General features: G+C 45.4%; 1 protein-coding gene across 1 annotated transcript in view; it reads left to right on the top strand.

Moving 5' to 3' along the window:
* Nucleotides 1-26,777, top strand: part of LOC138505078 (mucin-5B-like) — a 2,064,041-nt gene that overhangs the window by 718,269 nt on the left and 1,318,995 nt on the right. Inside the window, exon 22 of the mRNA XM_069625397.1 lies at nucleotides 16,045-16,173. Within this exon, the coding sequence (XP_069481498.1) occupies nucleotides 16,045-16,173 (129 nt within the window). The remainder of the gene's footprint in view (nucleotides 1-16,044; nucleotides 16,174-26,777) is intronic.

The raw sequence follows: 26,777 nt of genomic DNA, 5'->3' as shown, positions 1-26,777 counted from the left end.
TCCAGCCCCCACACATATGTTCTTGGCAGTTCAAAGAGTTTGTTCTTCAATTGTAGTAACTGGTCCTGTAAACCAGCTACATGTTGCGTACAATAGGTGCTGGAGTTATGTTTAGAATCAGTTCCTTGTTCACCCTGGAAGAGTGTTTCAGTTTCCCCTGGGTTATTGTACCTCATGACCCAGGGTAAGCCTGTTGCCTCTTTAGCCTTTCTCAGCTTGCCACTGTTCTCACACCTCCGCGTGGTACCAGGCTTCTCTGCCCTACATGAGATATCCAACCTCTCAGACTGTCTGGTTTTCTTGTTGATTTCACCCCCTTGTGGAGAGATTTGTGTTGCACCCTCTGGTGGGCTTTCTGGCTTCAAAGACCACCTGGCTTTCATCTTGCTTTCATCCCCTCATGGGGTACTTTGTGTCTCAGCCACGTGTGGTATATTTGGCCTCTCAGGCTGTCTGGCTTTCTTGCTGTCCCGCCCCCATGCTTGGGTACTTTACTGGCTCAACACTGCATGGAATATTTGGACTCTCAGGCTAACCAGACCATGTATTGCTCTCACCCTCTGATGGGGTATTTCGCTGTCTCACCCACCTCGTCCCGCTCCTTACTCTTAGACGCATACCTGGTTCGTGGTGCTTGTTTGGATAGGCTGCTTCTCCAGTTGCTGTGGAACGGCAATGCTGACGTCTTCTCGCTTGGGTCGCCTGTTTCGATTCCTCCAGTCTGTGACCAACAGGACTTTGGGGTTGGAGCTGCTGAATGCCGGTATGGCGCTTCAGCAGCAGCTCAGTTTCTCGCTTGTTTAGTGGTCCTGAGCTTAGCAGGCTCTCTGCCTTCCTGGGCTTGGCATCATTCAGCAGTCTCTGAGTTTCCTCCATCCACCACACCAAGTGCGTGCCCCTTCCTCCAGGATCAGATGTCTTGTCTGCGCTCAGTGGAGGCTTCCGCTTTGTGCCCTGAGGCTGGCTCTCCCTCTTTCTGCATGGTCCTCAGCTCTCTTATGTTGCTCCTTGGAACAGGAGAGGACACACCATTAGTTCTACTCTTCATTCATCTTAATTTAGCAGAATGGGGTCAGGAACCAAGCCATTCATTTTTAAAGGGCCCTACACAATATTATACTGTTCAATACCCATATAACCAACACACATTGGGACTCTGCTTTCAAGGGAGTTGAAGTAAAATCTTTACCTGAGGATTCTTTGTCCCCTAAAGGGCGCAGTCGCCCCCAGTGAGATCCTGCTTTCCCTGTCCCCTAAGGAGTGTTAAGCGTTGTAGGCTCACTTCCCTGGTCCTAAAAGGGGCGGTCCCCCTTGAGGTGAAGGGACGAATTCCCTGAATTCATCACAATAATGAATACCCGTCTTGTGTCTCTGTATTTTCTTACGTTGACTGTATGGGTTTTGTGGCTCTGGTGGGGCATACTTCCTCATTAGACATGGTACAGGCAAGTTGAGGCTCAGAAGCACACGTAATGTGGCCTTGAGTTTCAAACTGGTATAAGCTATTTTGGCACCAGGTAATGTATTAGAGTGTGAAGGCAGATCGATATGCAGCTTGAAACTGCAAGATTCTATTGTATACACGTGGCAGAAATATCAATAATCAAGGTGTTTTCTGCACTTACTGCCATGGCGCATTGGATTCACCACATGCAGGGGCAAACCACTGGATGTTAAGAGCTGATACAATCGAACAGGCTATGTTCTGCGTTGATTCCTGATGCCAACAGAACGATAAAAAGAGCCCTTGCACTTCAGGCCTGCCTCTGACGTCTTTGGTGTTGCAGCGTCGATACGCTAGGAATATCGTTCCGAAAATGCTACAAGCAATCAGGCTCAATCAGCCCCTTATCACCATTGTCATACCCTGCATCAGGTACTTACAAGTATTACATATTAATATGAAGAAAGCAGGAGACCAGGAGAGAACATCTATTCATCTTTCTTCTTGAATCCTGTCTGCCAGTGTCTTTCTGCTTCCCTTATGGCATTTCCTTCCCTTCAACCCAAACGTACAAAAATAACATTGTGGTGTGACTACAAATGTCACAACATTACAAGGAGGAAGGTATATGTTAACCCTTGGTGGAAGTTGGGGAATGGAGGACACATGTCTTAAACTTAAACTTTTGGGAACTGTCTCGGATCTAGCTCCTCTTCGTCCCCCTCATGGGTTGCCTGTCCTTAAAGGGCACTTACAAAGTGTTATGCTTGCAACAACTCCCCCACACATATCTTCTGACGTCCATCTCATATTTCTTCAATGAGTCTGCTGGGCCTCTTGATGGTCCGCCTCGGCCGGTTGTCTCTCTCACTCTTGCCTCCTGGGGGCCCAGCCCCTTCAGCCATTCGACTCCTTCTTTGCTGCCTTTCATCTCCTGCATGTCCCGTATCTCAGTATGCTCTTGGTCTGATGCTCACTCCCCACCAGGTATGAGGTGCTTGAAGAAAGACCCATTCCTGGTCACTTCCCTCTGCCTATTGCCAGCAGGGACCATTGTCCCTTTCATATTTGTCAAACGCAAGTGTGTGCTCTCGTACCACAGGTCAGTCTTGTATCCTCTTTTTATCCAGAACTTCATCTCCTTAACCAAAAGCCTTCATCTTGGCCCTTCTCTTCCAGTCAGTCCGTTTTTTGGCCAATTCCTAAACTCTGACATCTCTCTCATGTATCTCTATTTCCGTGATCTTCACCTCTCCTCCTTGTGTCCCCTTCACTCCGTCCACCTGGGGTAGCCTTGTCTTTGCATTGTAAGCTATCATCAGGCAGCCGAGCGGCACTCTCGTCGTGGTGTCAGGCATGCTCCTGTAATGTCACAGCATTAGGCACAGGTCCTGCTACACCGGCATCCTTTCGATCAAAGCTTTCTGAATTGGCCCTTTCATGGACGTCATGAATCGCTCTGCCATGCTGTTGTCCTGAGGCCAAAAGGGTGTTATCTTCTGGTGTACACACCTTAAGTGCTTTGCAAATTTCTGAAACTCATGGCTGTTAAATGGTGACTCATTGTCCGTTTTCACATTGTGGGGGTTGCCCCATTCACTTAAGACCTTGTCAATTATGCCAACGACTTGGATGAATGCTGTGGAGGTGGTTCTCTTCACAAAAGGGAACCTTGAGAACTCATCCATGATGACCAGTAGATAGTTTCCTGTCTCCAACGGCCCATAGAAGTCCATTGCAATCCTGTAGCATACCCTCTCAGAGTGGAGTGAGAGTGGCGGATCACTCTTGGCCGTACACTAGCACGGGAAACACTTCCTGATCACATCCTCCACTATGTTATTGTTACGCTCACGTGGTATCCACAGGGACGCTCCTCTGCCCTGGATGCTGGATTGACCCTGGACTCTTCCCGATTCCGGATGGTGCCTTCGATGGAGGTCGGGCCTGAAAGCACAGGAGGACTGGATTTAGAAACAGATTTCGTCTCCTCCCACCTGCCCCTGGACTCGACCTAATGGCCCACTCCTTACCTTGTCGCGATGTCTGGCGTGCTCTCCATCCTGCCTTCTGTGCAGGAGTGTGAAGTTTTCTGCAGGCTTGAGCGAACGAGTTAACTTCACTGGTGCTAACCCATTTGAGTGTCTTTTAAGGAGGCAAGTCTGATTACAGCAGTCTTTAAATGTCCTTGGCTTTCTTTCTTGCGATTAATGTCTCTCCTTATTTATTCCCCCTTAGGTGCACAGAGTGTCAGTGAATGCGCAGCTTGGATCGGGCTCCTACCAGAATGGAGGAGGCAGGAGCGTACAATTAATTGGTAGGTAAAGCGCAAAGTGCAGCGCTATAATGTCTTTTTCTTGCTAACCTGTATTCTTTATTCCTTTTCAGGTCGCAATGGTCTTTCCGGGCGTGTGAAGAATTCCGGAACAACGCCGGCCAAGAAATGCCCAGCCATGTGAGGTTCTCGTGATGACTGCAGTAAATGCTGTGAGTAACCTGTTTTCACATTGTCTTTCTTTCTCTCTCCCTCCAGGTGCTTCGTTCCGGTGCGTTCGTGGTGTCCCGATGATGCTGCCGACTGGATGGATGACCGCGGGCAGCAGGAAGGTGGACAATCGACGTATGGAATTTGCAGGTAAGTAGGGACTGCTAACAATGTTCTTTGTCTCCTCTGCAGGTCCACTTTTCAAGGATCGCCGGTATCTGGTCTCTGGACATGATGAGCGTCACGCTGCTTGCTGCAGAATAACGCGATGCACGTTCTGTAACTTGGGTGTGGTTTATATAGCCCTCAAGTAAAGTAGTCCAGGTAAAGTAGTCCCCTCTAGTAAAGTAGTCTGGGCTACCACACCCAAAGCACTGCACTGCACAGTCTGGTTCTAAGAACTAGACTGTGTGGGTGCCTCCATGTTGGCTGCAGGCCTCCAAGGAAAAAAGTAGTCCCTTCAAGACAGTGTCCCATCCTGAACATGAGCCTGGCGCCAAAGGCGCCAGGACTGACTCCAGGAGAGTCCATGAAGATAGTGCAAGGCCCTTGGGGCCCCAACTTAACATTGAGTCTTAACCCTACCTGGCATGTGAACATGCCAGTGGGGTTTTGGGTCACTGGTCGTGTCAGCAATCCCCCCTAAGGCCCCTCCTAAGGTGATTCTTCTGCCTGGTCCGGGTTTGGCTGGAAAGTTCTGATGAAATGTCCTAAACAAACGTGGTGCAAGAATGTTCTCACTAGGTTCCCAGGATCTGTCCTGAGTGCCGTAACCCTTCCAATCGACTAAATAGTATAGTTTGGACCTAGTATATTTAGAATCCAGGATCTCTTTTACTTTGAATTCTGGTTCCCCATCGACCGTTATGGGTTCAGGTGGCGGCTTAACTCGTGTACCGGGTTGTACCGGTTTTAGAAGTGAGATGTGGAATGCCGGGTGAGCTGCTGGGTTGATAATGGCTTGGACAGAATAAGGTCCTAAATAGCGAGGATGAAAAGACTGGGTTCCTTTTAGAGGTATATATTTTGCTGCTAGCCAAACCCTGTCTCCTACTTGATAGTCGGGGGCCTTCTTCCGATGTTGGTCAGCAAATCTCTTTTGCTTGTTCTTGGCTCGGACTAAATGTTCTGTTTTCTTTTTAAAGGCCTGGGAGATGGTTGCATGAAGAGTCTTTACTGCTGGCCTTTCTATACTGGGAGGACTATCTAGTTCGGAAGTATGTGGATGTCTGCCGTAGAGGGTGTAGAAAGGGGGTTGTCCAGTACTGGAATGCAATGAATTGGTGTAAGCATATATTCGGCTATCCATAATAGGTCTCTCCAAGTTCCTTCGACCTGGTGTAGCATGCACCGTAGCTATTGTTCGAGAGTCTGGTTGGTCCTCTCCGTTTGACCATCCATTTGGGGGTGATGGCTGGTGGATAATCGGATGTCGATTTGAGCCATAGAGCACCACTTTTTCCAGAAGTTGGATACGAACTGGCTGCCTCTGTCAGAGACCAGGCCTAAAGGGAAACCATGTAGTTTGATAATGTTTTCCAGGAACACTTTTGCTAGGTGGGATGCATCCGGCAGGCCCTTGAAAGGGATAAAGGCCCTCATTACAACACCGGCGCTAAACCATGGCGCTATTAGCACCATGGTTGGTGCCCGTATTGTAACGAGTCCGCCAATGTTCAATGGCAAATTACCACCCCATTCTAAGGTTGGCGGGGCGGTAATTCCCCATTGAACATTGGCTCTTCCACATTCCCATTTTTGCCCCATAGGGCTCAATGGGACTGGGGAAGGCGGTTAGTACGGTACCGCAAATTGCGGTACCGTACTTACCTCGAGAGTCCCTTTGCGGTTCCCTACTTTAACGGCTGGTCTAGACCAGCCGTTCAGGTCGGGTCCCGCAAAGGGACCTCGTAGTAAGGTGCTAAGTGGTTAACGGCGCTGCAGCCTTTTATGGCGCCGTTAATCACTTAGCGCCAGGGTCGTAATGAGGCCCAAAGTGTGCCATTTTTTAAAATAAGTCTACTACTACTAAAATAGTGTTGAATCCTTGGCTGAGAGGCAAGTATGTAATAAAGTCGAGAGAAGGTGTGTGCCATGGTGCAGGAGGAATTTCTAATGGCTGCAGAAGGCCAGCTGGTTTCTGTTTTAGTGACTTGTTTTGTGCACACACCCCACATGACTGAACATATTGGATGACGTCTCGACACCAAGTATTCCACCAATAATTGCATTTCACTTTGGCTAGGGTTTTGGCAATCCCAACATGACCCTCCATCAGGGAATCGTGATAGTCTGAAATGATTTGCTGTTGAAGCTCTGTTTTAGGCACATACAGGCGTTCACCAAAATATGGCAGTTGGTTCTTGATGGTATATTGTTTTCCTTTAGCATGTCATTCCAGTAATTCGTTAGGGGTTAGTTCACGTTGGATCTCGTTTCTGAGTTCAGTTTGTGTTAAAGCTGTGGTGAGCCCTAAGAGCTTGTCCTCAGGAATAATGACCATTGGATCTGGGGTTGCATATACTTCCTCATTGATGCCCATGCGAGATAGTGCGTCAGCTTTCCCGTTTCTTACGCCTGGTCGATAAGTGATCATGTAGTCATACTCGGCAAAGAAAAGGGCCCAACGTAGTTGGCGTGAGGATTGTGCCTATGCTGTTTTCAAATATTGTAGGTTCCGATGATCTGTGATTACTGTGACCGTATGCTTGGCCCCCAAGAGATAATGTCGCCATGCTTTGAAGTCAGATTTTATAGCGAGAAGCTCTTTGTCAGTGATGGCATATTTGAGTTCGGGGGTGAGAATTTTTGCGACCATAAGGCCATGGGTTGCAATTGGCCAGTTTCAGGGTCCTTTTGAGAAAGAACCGCCCCCATAGCCATGCTGGAGGCATCCGTTTCCACGATGTAAGAGAGATCCGGGCAAGGGTGTTGTAAAATCGGGCCTGAGGTGAACCTTCTCTTAAGTTCTTGGAAGGCCCTTTCAGCATCTTCTGTCCACATTAATTTTTTATTGTTTTTTCGTAGAAGTAACGTAATCAGATTGCACAATCTGAAAGAAGTCTGGAATGAACCGATGGTAGAAGTTCGCAAAACCCAGCATGCTCTGGACCCCTTTTAACGAAGTTGCAGAAGGCCATTTAAGAATGGAATCCACTTTGTGTACATCCATTCTGATGCCTTTCGGAGTGAGGATGGAACCAAGGAATTCTACTTTGGTTACGTGAAAAAAACATTTTTCAAGTTTTGCATATAGTCGATGTTGGCGGAGCTTGCTGAGGACGGCACAGACATGCTTGACATGTTCTTGTTTCGCGGCTGAATACACTAGGATGTCGTCTATGTAGACCAGAGCGCAAACATCGATCAACTCCCTTAGAACATCGTTCATGAAGTATTGGAACACCGTGGGGGCGTTGCAGAGTCAGAAAGGCATTACCTGGTACTCAAACAACCCATATTTGGTACAGAAGGCCGTTTTCCATTCATCTCCCTTTTTAACTCGGACTAGGTGGTACGCTTCCCTGAGGTCTAACTTGGTATAAATCTGGGCATCTTTGACTTGGTCCAGCATTTCGGGAATAAGTGGCAGGGGGTAACAGTTCTTCACGGTGATCCGTTTAATGTGTGATAGTCGATGCAGGTCCTCAAGTCGCCTTCCTTCTTTAGTACAAAGAATAGGTGACTGGCTGCCAAAGATTTAGATGGGCGAATAACCCCGTTTGCCAAGTACTGGTCCAGATAGGATTTTAGATGCTGGTTTTCTGATTCTGTGAGCGCATTGATTCTGCCACAAGGGATTTGTGCAGCAGGTATGAGGTCAATCTGACAGTCATAGGGCCTGTGTGGCGGTAGTGTATTAGCTTGCTCCTTCTGGAACACGTCCTGGAAATCTTGGTATTCTTCCAGGAGAGTACTAGTTGCGCCAAGTGCAGATACGCTGATTCTAGGATTCGTAGGAACGTTGAAATTGGATTTGTTTTCTTGGTAATAACAGATGGGAGCGCAGTCACGAGGGAAAGTCAATTTTCTTGCACACCAATCTATCCGAGGGTTATGAGCAACTAACCATGTCATCCCTAATATTAGCCGAAATTGAGGTGCCTTGATGAGATCAGAGGAAATAGATTCCCGGTGTCCATCCTGGCACAGCAGGGTTACCCCTACTGTACATTGGATTACTGGTCTGGAAGCAATTTCTGTCCCATCCACTGTGGTTACCTTTTCTGTGTTCGGCTTGAAACATAAGGGAAGCCCCATCTGTGTGGCTAGGTCTTGATCAATGTAATTCCCAACTGCTCCCCTGTCTATGTAAGCCTCAACGGTATGTATCCTTGATGGTTGTTGGTGATTGATTAGGATCACTGATATTGCAAAATGTGAGGTCGGTGGCTCATTCTTCTCACTCGAAAAACTGACCTCTATTGTCGAGCTAGGCAGTTTTCCGACTCCTTACTCTCATCCCTTTCTGTAGCTCCCACAGTTCTCTTGGGAGGTTTTATTGGACAGTATTTTAGGAAGTGCCCTGATTGTCCGCAGTACAAACATAACTGCTGTTGCCGTCTCTTATCTCTTTCAGCTTTTGTTAACGGTGGTTGTGTGCCTTCGATCTGCATGGGCTCTGTGGTATTCCCTGACATGCGTGGAGTAGCATCCTTGGTTTGTAGATACACAGCCCCAGTTTCTGACCTCGACCGGTCTGCCTTCCGATCTTGCAATCAGTGATCTAGTTGCACCACTAGGTTGATGAATTCACTACAGTCTCTAGACGGATCAACCACCTGAGCCAAGAAGTCCTTCAATGCCCCTCAAAGGCCTTGATGAAACAATGTGGTTCTCTTGTCTTCAGGCCACCTAGTTTCAGCAACTAATCTATTGATGGTTGCTATGTATGTTAATAAGTCTTGATTCCCCTGCCGGAGTGATAGGAGTTCATTGTCTATAGCTTGTTCATGGGTGTGACGAGCAAAAAGCTTTTCCATCTCCCTTTGGAAACCCCCAAAGTCACATCGTAAAGGATCATCATAGCTCACAAGTGGCACTGACCAGTCTGCTGCACTACCACTCAGATACAACAAAACAAATGCTACTCGTGCCTGATCATTAGGGAATGCACCCGGTCTGCAGAGGAAGTGAAGACGACATTGATTCATAAATGCAGCATACTTCCTAGGGTCACCTGAAAACCGTTCTGGCGGTGCTAAATGAATTGCTCCGGGTAAAGTGATTTGCACTGGAGCGGTAGATGACGCGGGTGCCTGTGCCGGTGGATTACTCCCTGGCAATGGGGCTTGTCTAGCCTGTGATTGCAGTAACTGCCTGCTGATCTCTTCGGTGCGATCCTTAGTGACGATGAGATCCTTTCGTAGGGTATTAGTCTCTTGCCTAGCCGAATGAACTTCAGCACGTAATTGTCCTAATAACTGGGCCAGTTGGTCCATTTCTGAAGTCTCCATGGCAGAAGTGGATAATGTTATGAAGGCTTTGCATTCTGTTACGCTCACCTTGTATCCAGGGGGATGCCCCTCTGCCGTGGTTGCTGGATTCACCCTGGACCCTTCCCGATTCCGGATGGTGCCTTTGATGGAGGTCGGGCCTGAAAGCACAGGAGGACTGGATTTAGGAACAGATTTCGTCTCCTCCCACCTGCCCTGGACTCGACCTGATGGCCCACTCCTCACTTTGCTGTGATGTCTGGCATGCTCTCCATCCTGCCTTCTGTGTAGGGGTGCGTAGTTTTCTGCGGGCTTGAACGACTGAGTTAATTTCACTGGTGCTAACCCATTCGAGTGTCTTTTAAGGAGGCAAGTCTGATTACAGCAGTCTTTTAATGTCCTTACCTTTCTTTCTTGCGATTAATGTCTTTCCTTATTTATTCCCCCTTAGGTGCACAGAGGTTCGGTGAATGCGCATCTTGGATCGGGCTCCTACCAGAATGGAGGACGCAGGAGCGTACAATGAATTGGTAGGTAAAGCGCGAAGTGCGATGCTGTAATGTGTTTTTCTTGCTAACCTGTATTCTTTATTCCTTTTCATGTCGTGATGGTCTTTCTGGGTGTGTGAAGAATTCCGGAACGGCGCCGGCCAAGAAATGCCCAGCCAGGTGAGGTTCTCGTGATGACTGCAGTAAATGCTGTGAGTAACCTGTTTTCACGGTGTCTGTCTTTCTCTTTCCCTCCAGGTGCTTCGTTCCGGTGCGTTTGTGGTGTCCCGATGATGCTGCCGACTAGATGAATGACCGCAGGCAGCAGGAAGACGGACAATCGATGGATGGAGTTTGCAGCTAAGTAGGGACTGCTAATGATGTTCCTTGTCTCCTCTGCAGGTCCGCTGTTCAAAGATCGCCGGTATCTGGTTTCTGGACACGATGAGCGTCACGCTGCTGGCTGCAGGATAACGCGAAGCACGTTCTGTAACTTAGGTGTGGTTTATATAGCCCTGAAGTAAAGTAGACCAGGTAAAGTAGTCCCCTCTAGCAAAGTAGTCTGGGCTACCACACCCAAAACACTGCACCGCAAGTCTGGTTTTAAGAACTAGACTGTGTGGGTGCCTCCATGTTGGCTGCAGGATTTCAAGGAAAAAAGTAGTCCCTTCAAGACAGTGTCCCATCCTGAACATGAGCCTGGCACCAAAGGCGCCAGGACTGACTCCAGGAGAGTCCATGAAGATAGTGCAAGGCCCTTGGGGCCCCAACTGAACCTTGAGTCTTAACCCTACCTGGCATGTGAACATGCCAGTGGGGTTTTGGGTCACGGGTCGTGACAGTTATCCATAATAGTTTTAAATGTATTTCGATAAAGGCTTTATTTGGTTCAACAATAAGAAAAACCTTTTGCCTTACATAAGCATTTAGAACCATAAGATAAAAAAGATATAATCCATAACAGCGAAAAAAGCACAGCAAAAAATAAATATTTAAACTACGAACAGGAAGTAGTAAAAATTTGATTAAAAGAACAGAGAGGAGAAATGAGAGTGAAACAAGAGGGAACGAGGCTCTTTATTAGAGCATCAACACCTAGTTCTGGTCTTGTCTTTCATGTCTCCATGATTCATTCCTCCTTGGCTCGCTCCTGCCTTAATTCTTGCAAACATTTCTATTAGCAGTTTCACCAGTGCTAGGGTGAGTGCAATGTGATTGCCCCTTAATAGTTCCAACCACCAGTTCTCTGATGTCATTCCAACATATTTTTTGGTGAATTCTGACATAAATTGCAATCGTTTGTCCTCCATGGTTGGGCAAAATAGTAGCAGGTGGTGTAACAACTCTATAGTATCCTCAGACTGGCATAGTCTGCAAACAGGTTTCGTACGGACTGTTGACCTGACGCTGAGTATCTCACCCGTTGAGAGTAGATTTAATCTAAATCTAAAGTAATAGTCTCTGAAGAACCAGACTCCCGCAGTAGAAGCCTCTCTCACAACAGGCGCATCTCTCAAAGGGTGGGGGGGGGTTTCACCTGCTACAGCAGACAGCGCATGGAGTGTGGTCCGCACAAGTAGCGTCCAACCACATAAACCTGTTGGAGCTATTAGCAGTATTAAAAGCACTGAAGGCCTTTCAGACACAGACACAGTTACAGGGGAAAACAGTTCTTATCTTGAAAGACAGCATCACAGCCATGCATTACCTAAACAAACAGGGGGGCACGCACTCTCCAGGGCTATCCAAGATGTCCCAGAACATTTGGATGTGGGGTCTCAAACACAAGATGTTCCTGCTGTCCCAACACCTGGCGAACTCAACCTTCTAGCGGACGTGCTCAACAGAGATTTCCCACTACCCTTAGAGTACAAATGTCGTCTACACAAAGATATTGTCTCCAACGTCTTTGCAGAATGGGGCTTCCCAGAGATCGACTTGTTTGCCAATGGCAAGACTACGCCTCCAGGAATCCCCAGAACCGCTTTAATGGGAACGGGCGCTGGATAACATGGTCAGGGAAATTTGTTTACGCTTTTCCCCCCGACTCACCAACTCAACAAGGTTGTGCACAAGATGCACCAGGAACCAGTCACCAAGATATTGTTGGCCCCCATGTGGGCCCGCCAACTCCGGTTCTTTCATCTGATGGAAATGTCCCTCTCCCATCCTGTGAAGTTGCCCTGCACGTACAACATGTTGTCTCAGGACAGAGGGGAAACACTACACCCATGCATATAAACTCTGAACTTAGTGGCCTGGCTCCTGAGGTCATAGAGTTCGGACACCTTCAACTCCCTCAGAGATGCATGGACGTACTTAGGGAAGCTAGGAAACCTAACACCCGGTATTACTGTTCCAGCAAGTGGAAACGCTTTGTCATCTGGTGCAATACCAAGGGTATCAACCCGATTGACTGCTCTCCAACCCACTTGTACCTGACACACTTGTTAGACTCAGGACTTGTCTTTAATTCCCTAAAGGTTCACCTAGCTGCTCTCTTAACCTACACAATGTCACAACAGAAGGTGTCGTGGTCAAAATACATGTTATTAAGTCCTTTATGGAAGGGGTTAAGATAATTAATCCCCCTGTTTCTAACCCAGCTCCCGGATGGGATCTAAATGTGGTATTGACCAGACTCATGGGGTCTCCCTTTGAACCAATGCATAAAGCAAGTCTAAAGGACCTTACTTATAAGACGGCCTTCCTAGTGGCTATCACCTCTAGTAGAAGGGTTAGTGAACATCAGGCACTTTCAGTTCTAGACCCTTTTGTTACAGTCTAGATGGATAAGGTGGTTATGTGCACTCATCTCCGATTTGTGCCTAAATTAATTTCGAAGTTCCATGTGAACCAATCAATTGAACTACCCACTTTCCTCCACTAGCATGGCTGAAAGAAGCCTACACACACTAGATGTGCTCAGGGCAGTCATGTTTTACCTGGAAAGAACGAAGCCACTGAGGAAGACAAACCAGTTTTTCATTTCAGTGGCAGCTGGTAGAGAAGGGGATCCTGTCTCTAAATCGGCTATCTCAAGGTAGATAGTCAGAAGCATCACACTATGTTATACTCTTGCTAATAGAGAACTGCTCTTCAAACCTAGAACACACTCTACTCGGGGCACTGGGGCTTCGATAGCATTCATTGCAAATGTTCCCTTTGAGTCCATTTGCAAAGCGGCAACCTGGAGTTCTGTACACACCTTTACAAAACACTATTACCTATACACTCATTCTAGATCTGATTCTCAGGTGGGACAAGCAGTATTAAGACATCTTTTCACTACTATTCCTTCTCACAACCCACCTCCAACTCCGGGTACTGCTCGCTACTCTATGCACAGCATGTGATTCTAAGCAGGTTAACAAGCATCAGAAGACATGCATTACTCACCTTAATAGCATTTCTGATGATTGTATCTGCTTAGATTCACATGCACCCACCATGCCTCCCCGCTTGGGTGGAAGGAACATAGACGTCTTACTACTTTCTCTCTTTATGTACTCACTCACAATAACCTTGGGCTCCCTCATGGCAGAAACAATACAATCAGAGGGACCTCGGCACGTGAGGGATTTTGGGTACACCACACGTCACGATAGGGATAGTGTTACAGACACGCCTATGCCGATGTTCCCTTTCAGTCCCCGAAAGACAAGATGCAATACTCCGCGGTTACCACTGGATGTCAGACGATATGCACAGCATGTGAATCTAAGCAGATACAATAATCAGAAATGCTATTACGGTGAGTAATGCATGTCTTTGTTCCTTTACAGCTGATGACTTCCTGGCGGTATTCTTGCTTTCTCCTCCCTTTTGCTCCATTGGTTGGTCAGGGTGTACTATATTGTATCCTTTGGCTGGTCCATGGAGAGGAAGGTTCCTTAGTTCATCTGGGACAAGTCTTTGGCAGTCCTACAGTGAAATTAGTTGACATAGGGCCTGTATATGTTATAATAATCTCTCAACTAAAAGATATGTATCCTATATGCTGACATGCCCACACACAACAAAAACCCTCTGATGTCAAGGTGCACCAAATCTCCACCCCTTTATCCTCAACACCAGTGTACCATGCAAAACTAGCCGTAGTATCCACAAGGACAAGGGAGCAGAGGATAATCAATAAATGATTGTTACCATGAATGCTATTATGCCCATATTTCCTAGATACCAAAAGTGGTCGGTATTCCAATGACTAAGAAAGGGTTCATTCAGGACAACAGCCCTCTTCACATTCTAGAAGATATATCCCATAAAATCTCTGACAAAACAAATGTCACAGAGCCGACAGCATGAGAACAAAAGTTCCACAGATTTTCGAAAGAGAGGAGGAGAAGGGGAGGGCATTAGACAACACAAAGAAGGAGAGTGAGGAAGAAAGAAGAGACTCAGCTGAACTAATGTCAGGTACAAATAGGATTGATTGAGTAGCAGATTCACGGCATGCTTGAAGGGAGTATGAGAGAGACAGGGCAGTAGTGGAATAGTGTCTTGCAAGTAATAGGAAATGTAACCGACAGGCCCTACTAAGCTAATTAATCTGACCACCTATGACCACCGGAAGAGCTGAAGATGGAGGGAGAGGGCACCTAGTAAAGTACAAGCTCAGCTCCATGTAACACAGATCATGCATCATTGCGGAACACGTCAGAGCCCAATCCAAAAATCACAGCGAGCAAACTGAGAATCAGGCAACTCAAATCATTGACGTTATCAAAAACGGTAAAGGCTTCTCACTAAAAGAGGAACCAAATGAAAGAAACTTACGAAGACTATTACAGATCATAAGGGAAAGTACAATGGGACGCCCCTGAGCCTCTTCCAACCCGACAAATTGTTGTAAAACAACTGGAAAGGTGAAGGAGTGCGACAGAGATATTATCCCTAAAGTGACTGCTGAGGCTGGTTCCTGTATAAACGGCAAAGAAGGAATTAGTGAGTTCATGGGATGAGTGAGGTACAGAGAGAATGAGAAGCCAAACGTCCCTTGCCGAAATGAAAGCAAAGAAAAGACTAAAGTAAGTTAAATAAGCAAATGGAATGAATCTGAAGGATGAGTAAGTCCCAATGAGTGGGTGTGGATAGAGTTACAATTTGTTTTCGCCTGGGATCTGAAAATCAAAGTGATTGTTTTATAGTGACACTCCTATTGGTTTTTAAATTGGCGATGTGCTCATTGCACATTTATTTACTTTCACTATGCTTGATACACTGGTGTCCTGTACGGAGTACATAGCTACATGTCACCAGTGTGGCACCAGATGTAAATCGCACTTCACACGTTAGCACATTGAACCACTCTCAGGATTAGTCTCCTTTGTGGCAGTGCATGATGAACTCCCAGAACCTTTGCTCAAATCCTCAGAGTGTAGGTATGTTAAAAACATATGAATTTCCTGCCAAGTTTTCCCTCTGCCAGTTTCTATACTTCTCCACTTGCTATACATTGCTGGATCTTATGAGCATGTTGCCACACAGTGGGCACTTTGTTGAAAACTCTGTGGCAGGGTCTCAAAATCCTGTGGGAGCAGAGATGTGAGGGGCACTTTGCCGCCACAACTTTGCAACTGCCGTTTTCACCTTCAAAGTCCCTAATTCAGATAGGCTCTTGTGAGGTGATTGGGGTCTGGCTGTGGGTCCAGTGGACCCGCAGCTACCCCTAATGCATATTCAATCATCTTGCATTCTTGACACTTCAATGTGCATTGTATCACTGACCACACGTGGGTGGGGTCAGACACCCACCCGTGTTTATTCAGTAGTGCGTTTGCAGTGACCAGCTTTCAAGGACCCTTCATTGAAAATTCATTTTTTACATATCCACCTCTGTTTGGGTGGTGGAAATGTAAAAAGCATGACCGCTTCTATTTTGGAAAGCTGAAGCCTGGCAGGGGTCTCTTTAGAATCCTAGCAGCATTGCCCTTTCCTCTGTGCATGGCATGCATTAGGGGAGACAAAGTGCAGGGAAAAGAGGTGAGGCTCTGAACCAGTTAAAAAAAGTATTTTGTACGGGAAAGTTTGCTTTGGGAATCAGGCCAAGTACAGAATGCAGGTGTGTTGCCAGCTTGAATGTGCTCTGTGGTGCCTAGCTTCATTGCTGGTAATGCATCCCAAGATATAGAAATGTAAATGTACCTATACTCTAAAATGAATAATCTTTTCTCAACTTTTTCCGATCAGCTATGTACTGTGATTTCTACAATCCCAAAGACGACTGCAAGTGGCACTACCGACCATGTGGAAACGCCTGCTACTTGACATGCAGAAATCCAGGGAACAAATGCCTTTACAACATAACAGGCGTGGAAGGTAGGACACCTGTTCATTTATTTCTGTGTAGAGGTAATCCAACCTCAACATTTTAAACTACAGCAGAAGTGCTCAGGGGATGAAGGAGTAATGACATGTGACTCCAAACCTTGTAATTTGTTTAAATAGTAATACAATAGTAATACAAAAAAAGTTCTAGAATTTAAAAAATGAAGGTAAACAAGCAAAAAAGAAGCGTAGGCATTTTTCATAATAAATCAATGGGGCCAAAGTTTTAATGAAAGTCGATTGAACAACATTGTAATGGGGCAAGGACTGGGATGGGGGTCCATGCAAGTTGGACTTGATCACGAGTTTGGTGGTAGTGGTAAAACATCTGATTGTTACAATCACTGGGTATTATGCCACTCTGCCAAATTCCTAGTTTTGTTTCCGAAACTCTTATTTCCATTCGCTTTTGTGTGGAGGTAAAACCTGCCACGCAAAAGCATTACCATGTGTGATAATTAAATTACTGAACCCCATTGAGTCCTTTGGAAATAAATCCAAAATGGGGAATAATAGACACATACCTTTATGGGAACCTGTTAATTATCACCTGCAGTAACTGTAAATGGGTTTGGCGGTATTACCAGCGCTAATACCACCAAATTCATAATCAGGCCCTTAGTCTTTTTTCAAGAACTCAAGTCAGGCGCACTTTAGCTGTCCACAAACAAAGGCTAAGAAAGGCTCTGTGGCCTTGTATAATTCCAGTGAAAGGCTTTGATCAAAGCTGCTTGTGTAGGTAGGACTCATTGTGATTGAGGTACACTTTGGATACTACATTACCTGCCAAGGATTAGAAATGTAAGGTCTGATCAGGAAAGTTGAAGTGCTCAGGCTGGTCATCGAGGGTGGGTCTAACTGATCATTGTTCAAGGTGTTAGTGGAATTCAGTCAGCCATCCTAACATTCTTCATGGCGCACTAGAAGGTTGGACATGACGTCTACCTGAGGAGAGTTCTGTGTGAGTATGTGCAGATCAGCATTTAAGAGGCAGACTGAAAACAGATTTAACACCAGAGAACAAGCAGTGCCATACATGGAGAGGCAAAGGGCCACAATACAAGCTTTGTGGGATAAAAGTGGAGCCAAGGAGAGCTGCAATCACAGCCGGCTTTAAGGTAACAAGGAGAACAATATATGTCAGTAAAAGCCAACTCCTCTTCCAAACCCAGCAAAGGAAGTAAAGAACTTTAATAAGGAAAGGAAAATGACATGGGACAGTCCCCCAAGATGCTCCCACCTCCGAATCCCCTTTAATCCCCTTTTGACCGAGGAAACATGATCACTCTCTTTCTGTATCAAGAATGCACTTCTGGATGAGTGACATTCTGTGTCACTCAACTTGTGCTAGAACTCTCCTGGTCTTGATAGAAGGAGGTTTGGGGGACCAGGATTCAGATTTATCAGAACCAGCAGATTGCTGTACACCTTAAAAGAAGGAAAAACAAATATCCATCAAGAAAGTAGGACTCTGTCCAAAGTGAGAGAAATCGCTACTCTCTGGACTCCCTGCATCTCTTCTGAGGATGTTAAAATCACTATGAGCTCCATATGGAAAATGTCTCATTTCTTGCACAGTCCACCACTTTCTTACCAGAGGCTGAGCCTCACTGTAGCCAGGGACACCTCTGTTGCCGATTTGACTTGCTAAGAAAGTATCAGTCTGCAAGTGCCTCCTTTCGTTCTAAAGGTGCTTGTATTTCCTTTTAACTTCCAGAGTTTCAGTATTATCAGGGTGAAGAAGATCCAGACTTGATCTCTGCTTGACTGAGAGTTGGTGTGTTCATCCTGCTCCCAGATCCAATGCTCTCTAGCATTTGCTTACTGCCTGCAAAACTCGAGGCCGTTAAGAATCACAAACAGAGCGAGTGGGAAGTAGCAAGAGCCCTAACTGGACATTAATAATAAGGAAATCTTCAACATTTTGAAAAAACCTACACACATCTGACGGACCATCTTTATGCTTTATAAGGGGCACCATGGTGAGGCACTGAGGTAGAGCGAGAGATGAACAAAAGGCCACAAACTGTTGAATAATAATGGTTTATTTGTGTAATACTGACGATTTAAGCTGTTTCATAAATAGCACAAGCATAAATAGCACACGACTGTTCTGTGTGGGAAGGGCGGGCAGGTGTTAGGGCCTTCACCTGAATGGCCGCCTACCAAGAGAAGTACCTATAGCTCCACTTCAAGCGTTGAAATTTGAGAATGGCAGCTAAATCTAGGGTTTAGGATTGTTGAAGATACTGGACAGAGTTGCGTATAATCAGATCTCACAGCACCTTAACAACTTCCAGATTCTTCACATATTTCAGTCCGGTTTTCGGCAGGGCCGTGGGACTGAAACTGCTGTCGAATCTTTAAAATCTAAGCTGTTTCAATCAATGGATGGAGGCCAAACAGCCCTATTGATGATTTTAGGTCTTTCGGTAGCATTTGACCTAGTGGACCATGCCATCTTGTCCACCAGGTTAAAGCAGTATGCCCATTTCTCAACTCAAGAGACCCAATGGGTTAATTAATTCCTGAACGGAAGAAGGTTGAGAGTTGCAAGTGAGTTTACAGAAGCCAAACCCACTCTCCTGCTATTCAGAGTCCCACAAGGAGTGTGTGCATCCCCTTGTTTGTACAACATCTATATGATTCCTTTTTTTCACATGTTGGAACAAGAAGGGATCTTCTTTGTCAACTATGCAGATTACACTCAATGAGTCATCTCCCTTTCGGGATTACATAAGCAAGATTAACTAAACATCAATAGAGTATATCTTGCTATTCAAAGATGGATGGTTATGAATGGGTTGCTCTTGAACTGCTCAAAAACTGAGCTTTTCATTGTTGGTACTGATAACAGATTTGCTAAGCTGGGCCCTTCATACAAGAATTTTAGTATAGATAATTGTATAATAGAGGTCAAGACAAAAGTAAAGACTCTAGGCATCTTTCTTGATAAGAATATGACCATAAAGTCTCAGGTCAACAGCCTTGTCTCATCCTCATCATACTTTATTAAGTTATTACAGCCTCTTTGCCCATTCATCTCTGAGAAAAATGCAGAGACACTATCCAGAGCCATTGTTGGCTTTAAATTGGATTACAGTTGCAGTCTCCTTGTTGGGATCGCGTAAGCCGACCTCCACTGTCCCCAGATTATTCAAAATGGGGCGGTGAGAGTGGTGAAAGGACTTGGGCACCAGGACCAGATATCAGATACAAGACGGAGCTTGCATTGGTTGCCGGTGCAGGCAAGAGTACTCTTCAGGATGATTCCGATCACATATATCTGCCTTAAAGGCCAAATGCCACTGTAGCTCATGGAAGCCAGTAAGAAAATATATCATCATTAAGATCTAATAATACAAACCTTTTGAACTTCTCAAGATGCAAGCTGGCTAAAACGCGTTACGGAGCGTTTAATTTTGCAGCACCACCAGCATGGAATGCTATGCCCCTAGACATCATAAGTATTGAATCGACAGAAGTTTTTTTTAAAAAGCTGAAGATTGTACAATTCTGCTAGACCCACATGTGTCCTGCCCAACTCTCTTGGTCCATCATATTAGCATCTACAATCCTATGATTTGTGTTTTCTCTTTGTTGCTGTTCGTTTTTTTCTGTTTGCGCCCTTAAGCCTTAGGGTACCGAGAGCGCATTACAAGTTCATAAACATAAACAAGTGACCCTGAGAGGTGAACAATGTGATTTTGCTGGAAATAACCATGGACCCTGAGTTTTGTAAGGCATTGAACGTCAAACATAAGGCTGTGCATTTAATATGTTCAGCCATTGGCAGCCACTGGCTGAACATATTAAATGCTCTTATAGATGAATGTTAGTATCCGCCTAGCTGCTGAGCTCTGACGTCTCAGGAGCATCTGTAAAGTTTTTTGAGATGACCTGAATTAGGTGTCTGCAACAATGACTTGCTCAATGTTTAGGACTACAACTTCCCTGATCCCTCACCATTGACTATGCTGGCTGGGGGCTCATATGAGAACCAACTAAGGTTTACAGGCCCCTGACCAGGATAGTCCAAATCACAGGAGTCTATTCTGGAAGAAACAAAAACATTGCAAAAAATTAGCTGACGTGGAAAGGTGAATTGTGGCAAAATTCTTTCAGCAGGAAATAGCAGAATTACGACACTGTATTAATCTGAGAGACTAAAGTCAAAGTTAGTATCCATTCAAACACCATGATTCTGAACTGAATTTGACAGAATAGGTCTAGGATCAAAACATATGATCAGGGTAAAAGTTGGAATTGTGGGCTGGCAGACCCCAAATGTCAAACCTCAGTTTTGGTCCTGTTAATACTTAAACTATTGGTGGCTACCCACCCATCGCCACAGTGTAATCTGTGAAATTACCATGGGTTTGGCTGAAACAGTGTCAAGATCCACTAGATTTTGGGTATCATTTGCACAGATATAGAAATGCATTCCATGCCCTGGCAGAAGTTTGATCAGAGGCTGAAGCTATAAGTTAAAAAGCAACTATAAGGGTGAAGAATGAGTCAAACTGAAAGAAATGGAAAGGGTCACAGGTTGTACAGATGTAATGCAATGTCTCTCAGAAATGATTTCATCCAAGAAATTGCAAACCCTGAAATGCCAAAGTGCTGCAATTGACCAAAGAGAAAATCATGATCGACCACGCCAAAAGTCGCAGACAAATCAAGTGGTGCCAAGGTCCATACAGAACTGGACCCCCCCTACACAGTCTGTGAATAACATCTGTAATAGCTAGAGTAATATTCCCAGTGCTCCTAACCAGATGAAATCCGGGACGCTATGGTGGTGTGGGGAGCAGGTAGCCATTGTCTCTGGGGAAGCCCTGTCTGCCTCTGCCCTTGTCTGCCTCTTGGGTAGTTACAATGTGCTTGCCCAAGGAGAAGTGCAGAGTATTTAGTCTGTCAGGAGAAGAGAAGAGGTCAGAGAGCCATGAATGCTACATATTCTGGAATGAACAAGAAAGGGGGAGCATTTATGCTGAACCCGATCTCATATTGTACAAGATGAATGGAACACTCAATCACCAATATACTGACCGGCCTTTACTCTCAGGTACTAATTCCATAACAGAACACAATTAACAATTAAAGCTGGTCCTCGGTATGGACATTAAAATTAGGCAATGCAAACCCAGTTTTAAGATGGCATCTGCTACGCTAGGTTGTGTGGTGTGAGACTTAGGTTTACCTAAAGTGACTTGTTTTAGCATTGAATCGCAGAGCTCCATTAATTTAAAAAAAAATGTAATTCAAACACTAGGTTTGTTCTACTCTCTCTGAAGGCCCTAACCATCTCTCAGCTTCTGTCTGCTCCCCTTATATCCCAGCGTCTCTGTTGTTTCTGCTTCCAGCCAACCCTGAGACACCTGAGCTATCCCCCTAAATCGCACATACTACACCATACAAGGTCAGGGGTAGGGCCACAGAGCTATCCCTCTTAATAAATATACTGCAGATCCTGCAGGGCCCACTTGTCACAAGAATACAGAAAATTATCAGGAAACCAAAGGGAACCCATATGCCACACATCTTTCATTTCGTAGCTTTATAATTAGCTTTAAAACTATGCAAAATACAATTTTCTGATGCTCATTCCAGAAATCATACTAAACGGTGTACAAGTTGAAAGATTAGGACGCACATCAGTTAACCACACGTCGCTGCAGAAAGGCAGTTCCTCCTCCCCCGTTTAATTTCTGAAAAGCCTCAGGGATGCAATGCATCATGGTAGATATAGCTAAAACAAATGTGTGGCTCTGGATACCCCCTTCTCTTTCAAATTTGTTGAAAACTACTGGACAGATTTACACAAAACCAACAAAAAAAGGAATGTTTGCTATGGGTTGTGCCCAACTTGTTTCTTATTTGGTGCATATCTGTCCAGCGGTGTTAGAGCTTCGGGTGTTCAATGGAAGCACCTTTTTCTCTATTGGAAAATGTAATATAGAACCTCCTTCCTCACGCAGCTGGCCCATATCAGCAGAGTTCACACTGGTAAACCCAGAGCCAACAAACCCCTCTGCTGAAACTGCCCTTGGCTGTGCACTTCTCATGGCGTGCTTTGAGAGAGGCCACAGATAATGTAGAACCTCACGCAGCTGGCCCATATCAGCTGAGTTCACAATGGTAAACTCGGAGCCGCAAAACCATTCTGTTGCTCTATTGAAACTGCTCTTGGCTGTGCCCTTCTCATGGAATGCTTTGCGAGATGCCATGGGTGATATAGAACCTCCCTCCTCACACAGCTGACCCATATCAGCTGAGTTCACAACAGTAAGCCCGGAGCCGGCGAAACCCCATGCTACTCTGCTGAAACTGCACTTGGCTGTGCATTTCGCTAGTGGGCTGACTTAGATATTTTGATTGCTGATGGCAGAGCAGAGGCAAGATGAATTAGGTGAGAGTGGGTAATTGCTAGATGAGCTATCTGTTGTTTCTAGGTCCATTCCTAATGGCCCTGACTGGACAACATCAAGTGAACTGTGTCAGTGAGTATAGAGACAGATGCTCAGGGAAATCATAGCTATGAAAAGAGAACACTTTAAATATGCCGTCACTTAAACATAATAAACATCTTTTATTAGTCAATAGGGCCATGATGCCCCTCTGTCAGTGAACGTGCACTCTACAAATACACTTGTTATGTTATGTTATGTTATGTTATGTTATGTTAAAAGGAATAATAAAGTTGAATGGAGTTCTGGCAATGCACTAGAAAGAAAATGATATGATTCGGGCCCTGTAAACTGTTGCTCTTTTTGCCATGCCTTGCTACTGCTGTTCTGGGTTTACCAGGTATGCCGGGGAGGCTGTTAAGTGTATTGTTTCCTGTGCACTGATAGTTTGGTTGTACTTTTGGTTTGTTCAGAGATTGTAAAGTATTTTGGTGCAGCTTGGGTTTATAGAAGAGAGATTATTGCATGTACAGAGGCTTTATGATGCAATCATGATATGATGTGAAAGAAATAAAGAAATAGTCCATAGGGCCCCCTCTGCGAGAACCAACATGGCCCAGTGACCTGTTCATTGGGAAGGTACCCACTCGAGAGTCTGCAGCCACACTTTAGCTCACTGTACCTTTCACAGATGGGAAATAACCATTTGCATATCAGCCTTTGTCCCGCCCACATGGGCAGTCCAGCACCGAAATCCTATGGCAATTCCCTTCTGAACAAGAGTACCAACAGCAACCCCATGCATGTGTTTCAGCCTTGTTGGGCCTCATCAGTGAGGTGGTGCTGTGCCTCTCTGAGCGGAGGTGTAGAAGGCATTCGAGGGAGGGCAAAGAAGATAGGATGAGAGGGAGGGAAAGGGAGGGGATAGCAGGAGGAGATTGATAAGGCACGGGAAGCGTCTATTAAAGAGGAGGAGGTTGCCCTGAGGGCCTTGGACATTGAGGTAAACATTGATGATAACCTTAGAGGAATGAAAGGAAGCCTCCTGGCTTCCCGCCAGGTGACACCATCAATGGGGGAGGAAGAGAAAGAAGAGAGCACAGCAACCATATGAAGAGTCCAGTTCATATGAAGCGTAGTGATGATGATGTATTACAGGTACAGTTTTGTGGAACAGTTGCTCTCTGTGGTTAGCATTGGCATCAGTCACTGTGGATAGAGTTGCTTTCTGAGTTTAGAATAGAAACAGTTTAGTACAATTGAACGTCAGTCGTTGGTATTCTGGTCTATCAGGCTGGCAATGTCCTGTTTGATTATTGTATGGAGTAGTGAAGTGAAGACTTCAACTGATGTGACTTGTTCGAATAGTCATGACGCTAGGTTTGAATTCAGGTTTAATTAATTATGTTCCAAGTACCAAACTTGGAACATCATGTGATCTTGATCTGGGGTGCGTATTTGCAATCTGCTGGTGGGGGAAGTTGAATTTGTTTTTTGTCATGATATAATCATAGTCTTAGTAATGGATAGTGCAGGTCTCTTAAATTAGATCGGTAGGTCTTCATCACCTCAAGGCAATAGCACCACTTTTACATCTCTTCACACCAAAGATAAATTAGTGAACCCACCCTCAAGGATGGGCCATAAACGTATGGCCCTGCAAGGGTGGGGCTCATGTAGCCCTGTGAAATGAAGGATCTGATACTGCAGGTAAGTGAAGTGAACTTCTTTTCTAAGTTCCAGTGACAAGGTATATAGATCAGGTAAGTCCAAGGGTAAGTAAGTAGGAAGGTTCACAGGAGACTTGTAGCATTTCTGCGATTGTACGCGCTTTAATCTGAACAGCAGGGATTTATCCCAATGATATATGGAAGCTTATCTTTCACATCTTGTGACAGGGGCCTCTTACATGACCATAAGATTAATCAATAGCCCTGATTTGAGAAAGGTCCTTGGAGGACCGAAACACGTGTCATCAACGTTAAGGGCAATTCTTTCTGAAAAAATAAAAAACACAAATAAAAAATTTAAAATATAAAAAAATAAGTCTCGTGTGCAAGAATCAGGCGCAGTCTCCTTCCAGGTCACCTATACCTCACATTATTCAGCAAGGGGTCTTGTACTTGGCTAAACCCCCGACTTGGTGAGACGCGACTTTAAGGACCATTTGGACTACTCACATTTATGACATTCAGTTTCTTACCACTATCGGATGTCGCCAGTTTAGACCAAACCTTCCAAGCCAAGGGTTTTTCATGATATAATCATAGTCTTAGTAATGGATAGTGCAGGTCTCTTAAATTAGATCGGTAGGTCTTCATCACCTCAAGGCAATAGCACCACTTTTACATCTCTTCACACCAAAGATAAATTAGTGAACCCACCCTCAAGGATGGGCCATAAACGTATGGCCCTGCAAGGGTGGGGCTCATGTAGCCCTGTGAAATGAAGGATCTGATACTGCAGGTAAGTGAAGTGAACTTCTTTTCTAAGTTCCAGTGACAAGGTATATAGATCAGGTAAGTCCAAGGGTAAGTAAGTAGGAAGGTTCACAGGAGACATTCACCGGCCTCCAAACTCACAGGCTGCATCACTCCAACTGACATTCACGGAACGTGCAGGGACACTCACACCACAACATTCCACAAGGCATAGATTCCACCAGGCCTTCTCTCAAGCAAGCATTCAGGCAAGACCAAGGCAGGGAACACAAGACACAACACATCTCCCTCCTCAACAGAAACCAAGATGAAGGTACAGAAAGAAGCACAAGGGAAATACATGGGATAATGCAACCAAAGTATAGAGCCAACAACACACTGGCCACCTCCACTCCAAACTCCAATCCAAATCCCACTCACTCCATTCCAATAGAACAAGGAGACACGCTCCCACCTACCTGGTCCCTTCAACAACCTACAATGAAGCCAGGTAACCATACAATACACTCAGTCTGTTGCAGGCCTAACAACAGACACCCAAACAAAGGAACCATCCCTAACTCTCAACACACCACCATGCCACATAATCTCAAAACAGCACCCTCATTCATCCTGCTGCCAACAACTAAGCTGCACTGAAAAACACCACAACCTTCAACTTCTACAATTCTAATACAGAACAAATGATCAAGGTTCAAAAGCACAGAGCACAGGCACCCTCTTCTGTGCACAGCAGGTGGAGAGGACTACCCCCTAAGGTACCAGCGTCCAACTCTCAAAAGGCACAGGCAGGAAACAGCTTCAGGCACAGTGTCCAACACCCCAACATTTGTGGCACGGGTGGCAGAACACCCCTAAACATGTGTGCCGGGTCCCAAACCCCAATATTTGTGGCATGGGTGGCAGAACACCCTAAAAACTAGTGCTGGGTTCCATACCCCAGTATTTGTGGCACGGGTGGCAGAACACCCCGTAAAATCTAATGCCGGGTTCTAAACCACAAATGTTGTGGCACGGGTGGCAGAACACCCTCTAAAAACTAGTGCCCGGTCCCAAACCCCAAATATTATAGGCACAGGTGGCAGAATGCCCCCTAAATACTAGTTGCGGGTTCCAAACCCCAAAGGTGACACAAGGCAAAACTTCCAACATTCCCCAATGTATCTCTCACCCTATACCCTTGCAGATCATTCCTATTTTGATATCAACCACAAACAAGGTGATAAACCACAATCTAAATTTTGAAACTCTAACCTTGTGTGGAAAAAAAAAGTTTAAGGTCCATTAAAGTTACATGTTGGTTCTGTGGAAGAAAACATTAAAAGCAGATACATTACTGTTAAAAATTGCATTGCTGTCATGTCAAACAATAAAATAATGGAACATAATTTGCGTCAAAAACACTCATATCAGCTAACATCAAAACTCCAATCCATACCTACTTCAACCATGACCAAGCAAAACAGACCTGCATGAACTTTAAACCAGGCAGGACCTAAATCAAATCACAGGCATCACATTAGAACAGTAACCAAGTCACCAAGTCAGCATTCTCTATTATAAACTGAAAGATCTCTGAAGAACCGGATGAAGTCAGGATCAAGTCCCTCCAGCATAGCCATAGAAGTTCTGACTTGCTTTCCAAACAAGATGCCACAAGAGTGACAGTAACCCCAGGTCTCAACCCAGTGAGGATATTGCTAATTTCCTGCTGAGGCACACCCTTTGCAGATTGCAGAGCCCC

This window comes from Ambystoma mexicanum, chromosome 11 (genome assembly GCF_040938575.1).
Source record: "Ambystoma mexicanum isolate Mex_15411 chromosome 11, UKY_AmexF1_1, whole genome shotgun sequence".
Taxonomy (NCBI): Eukaryota; Metazoa; Chordata; class Amphibia; order Caudata; family Ambystomatidae; genus Ambystoma; species Ambystoma mexicanum.
This window is presented reverse-complemented; position numbering and strand designations above follow the sequence as displayed.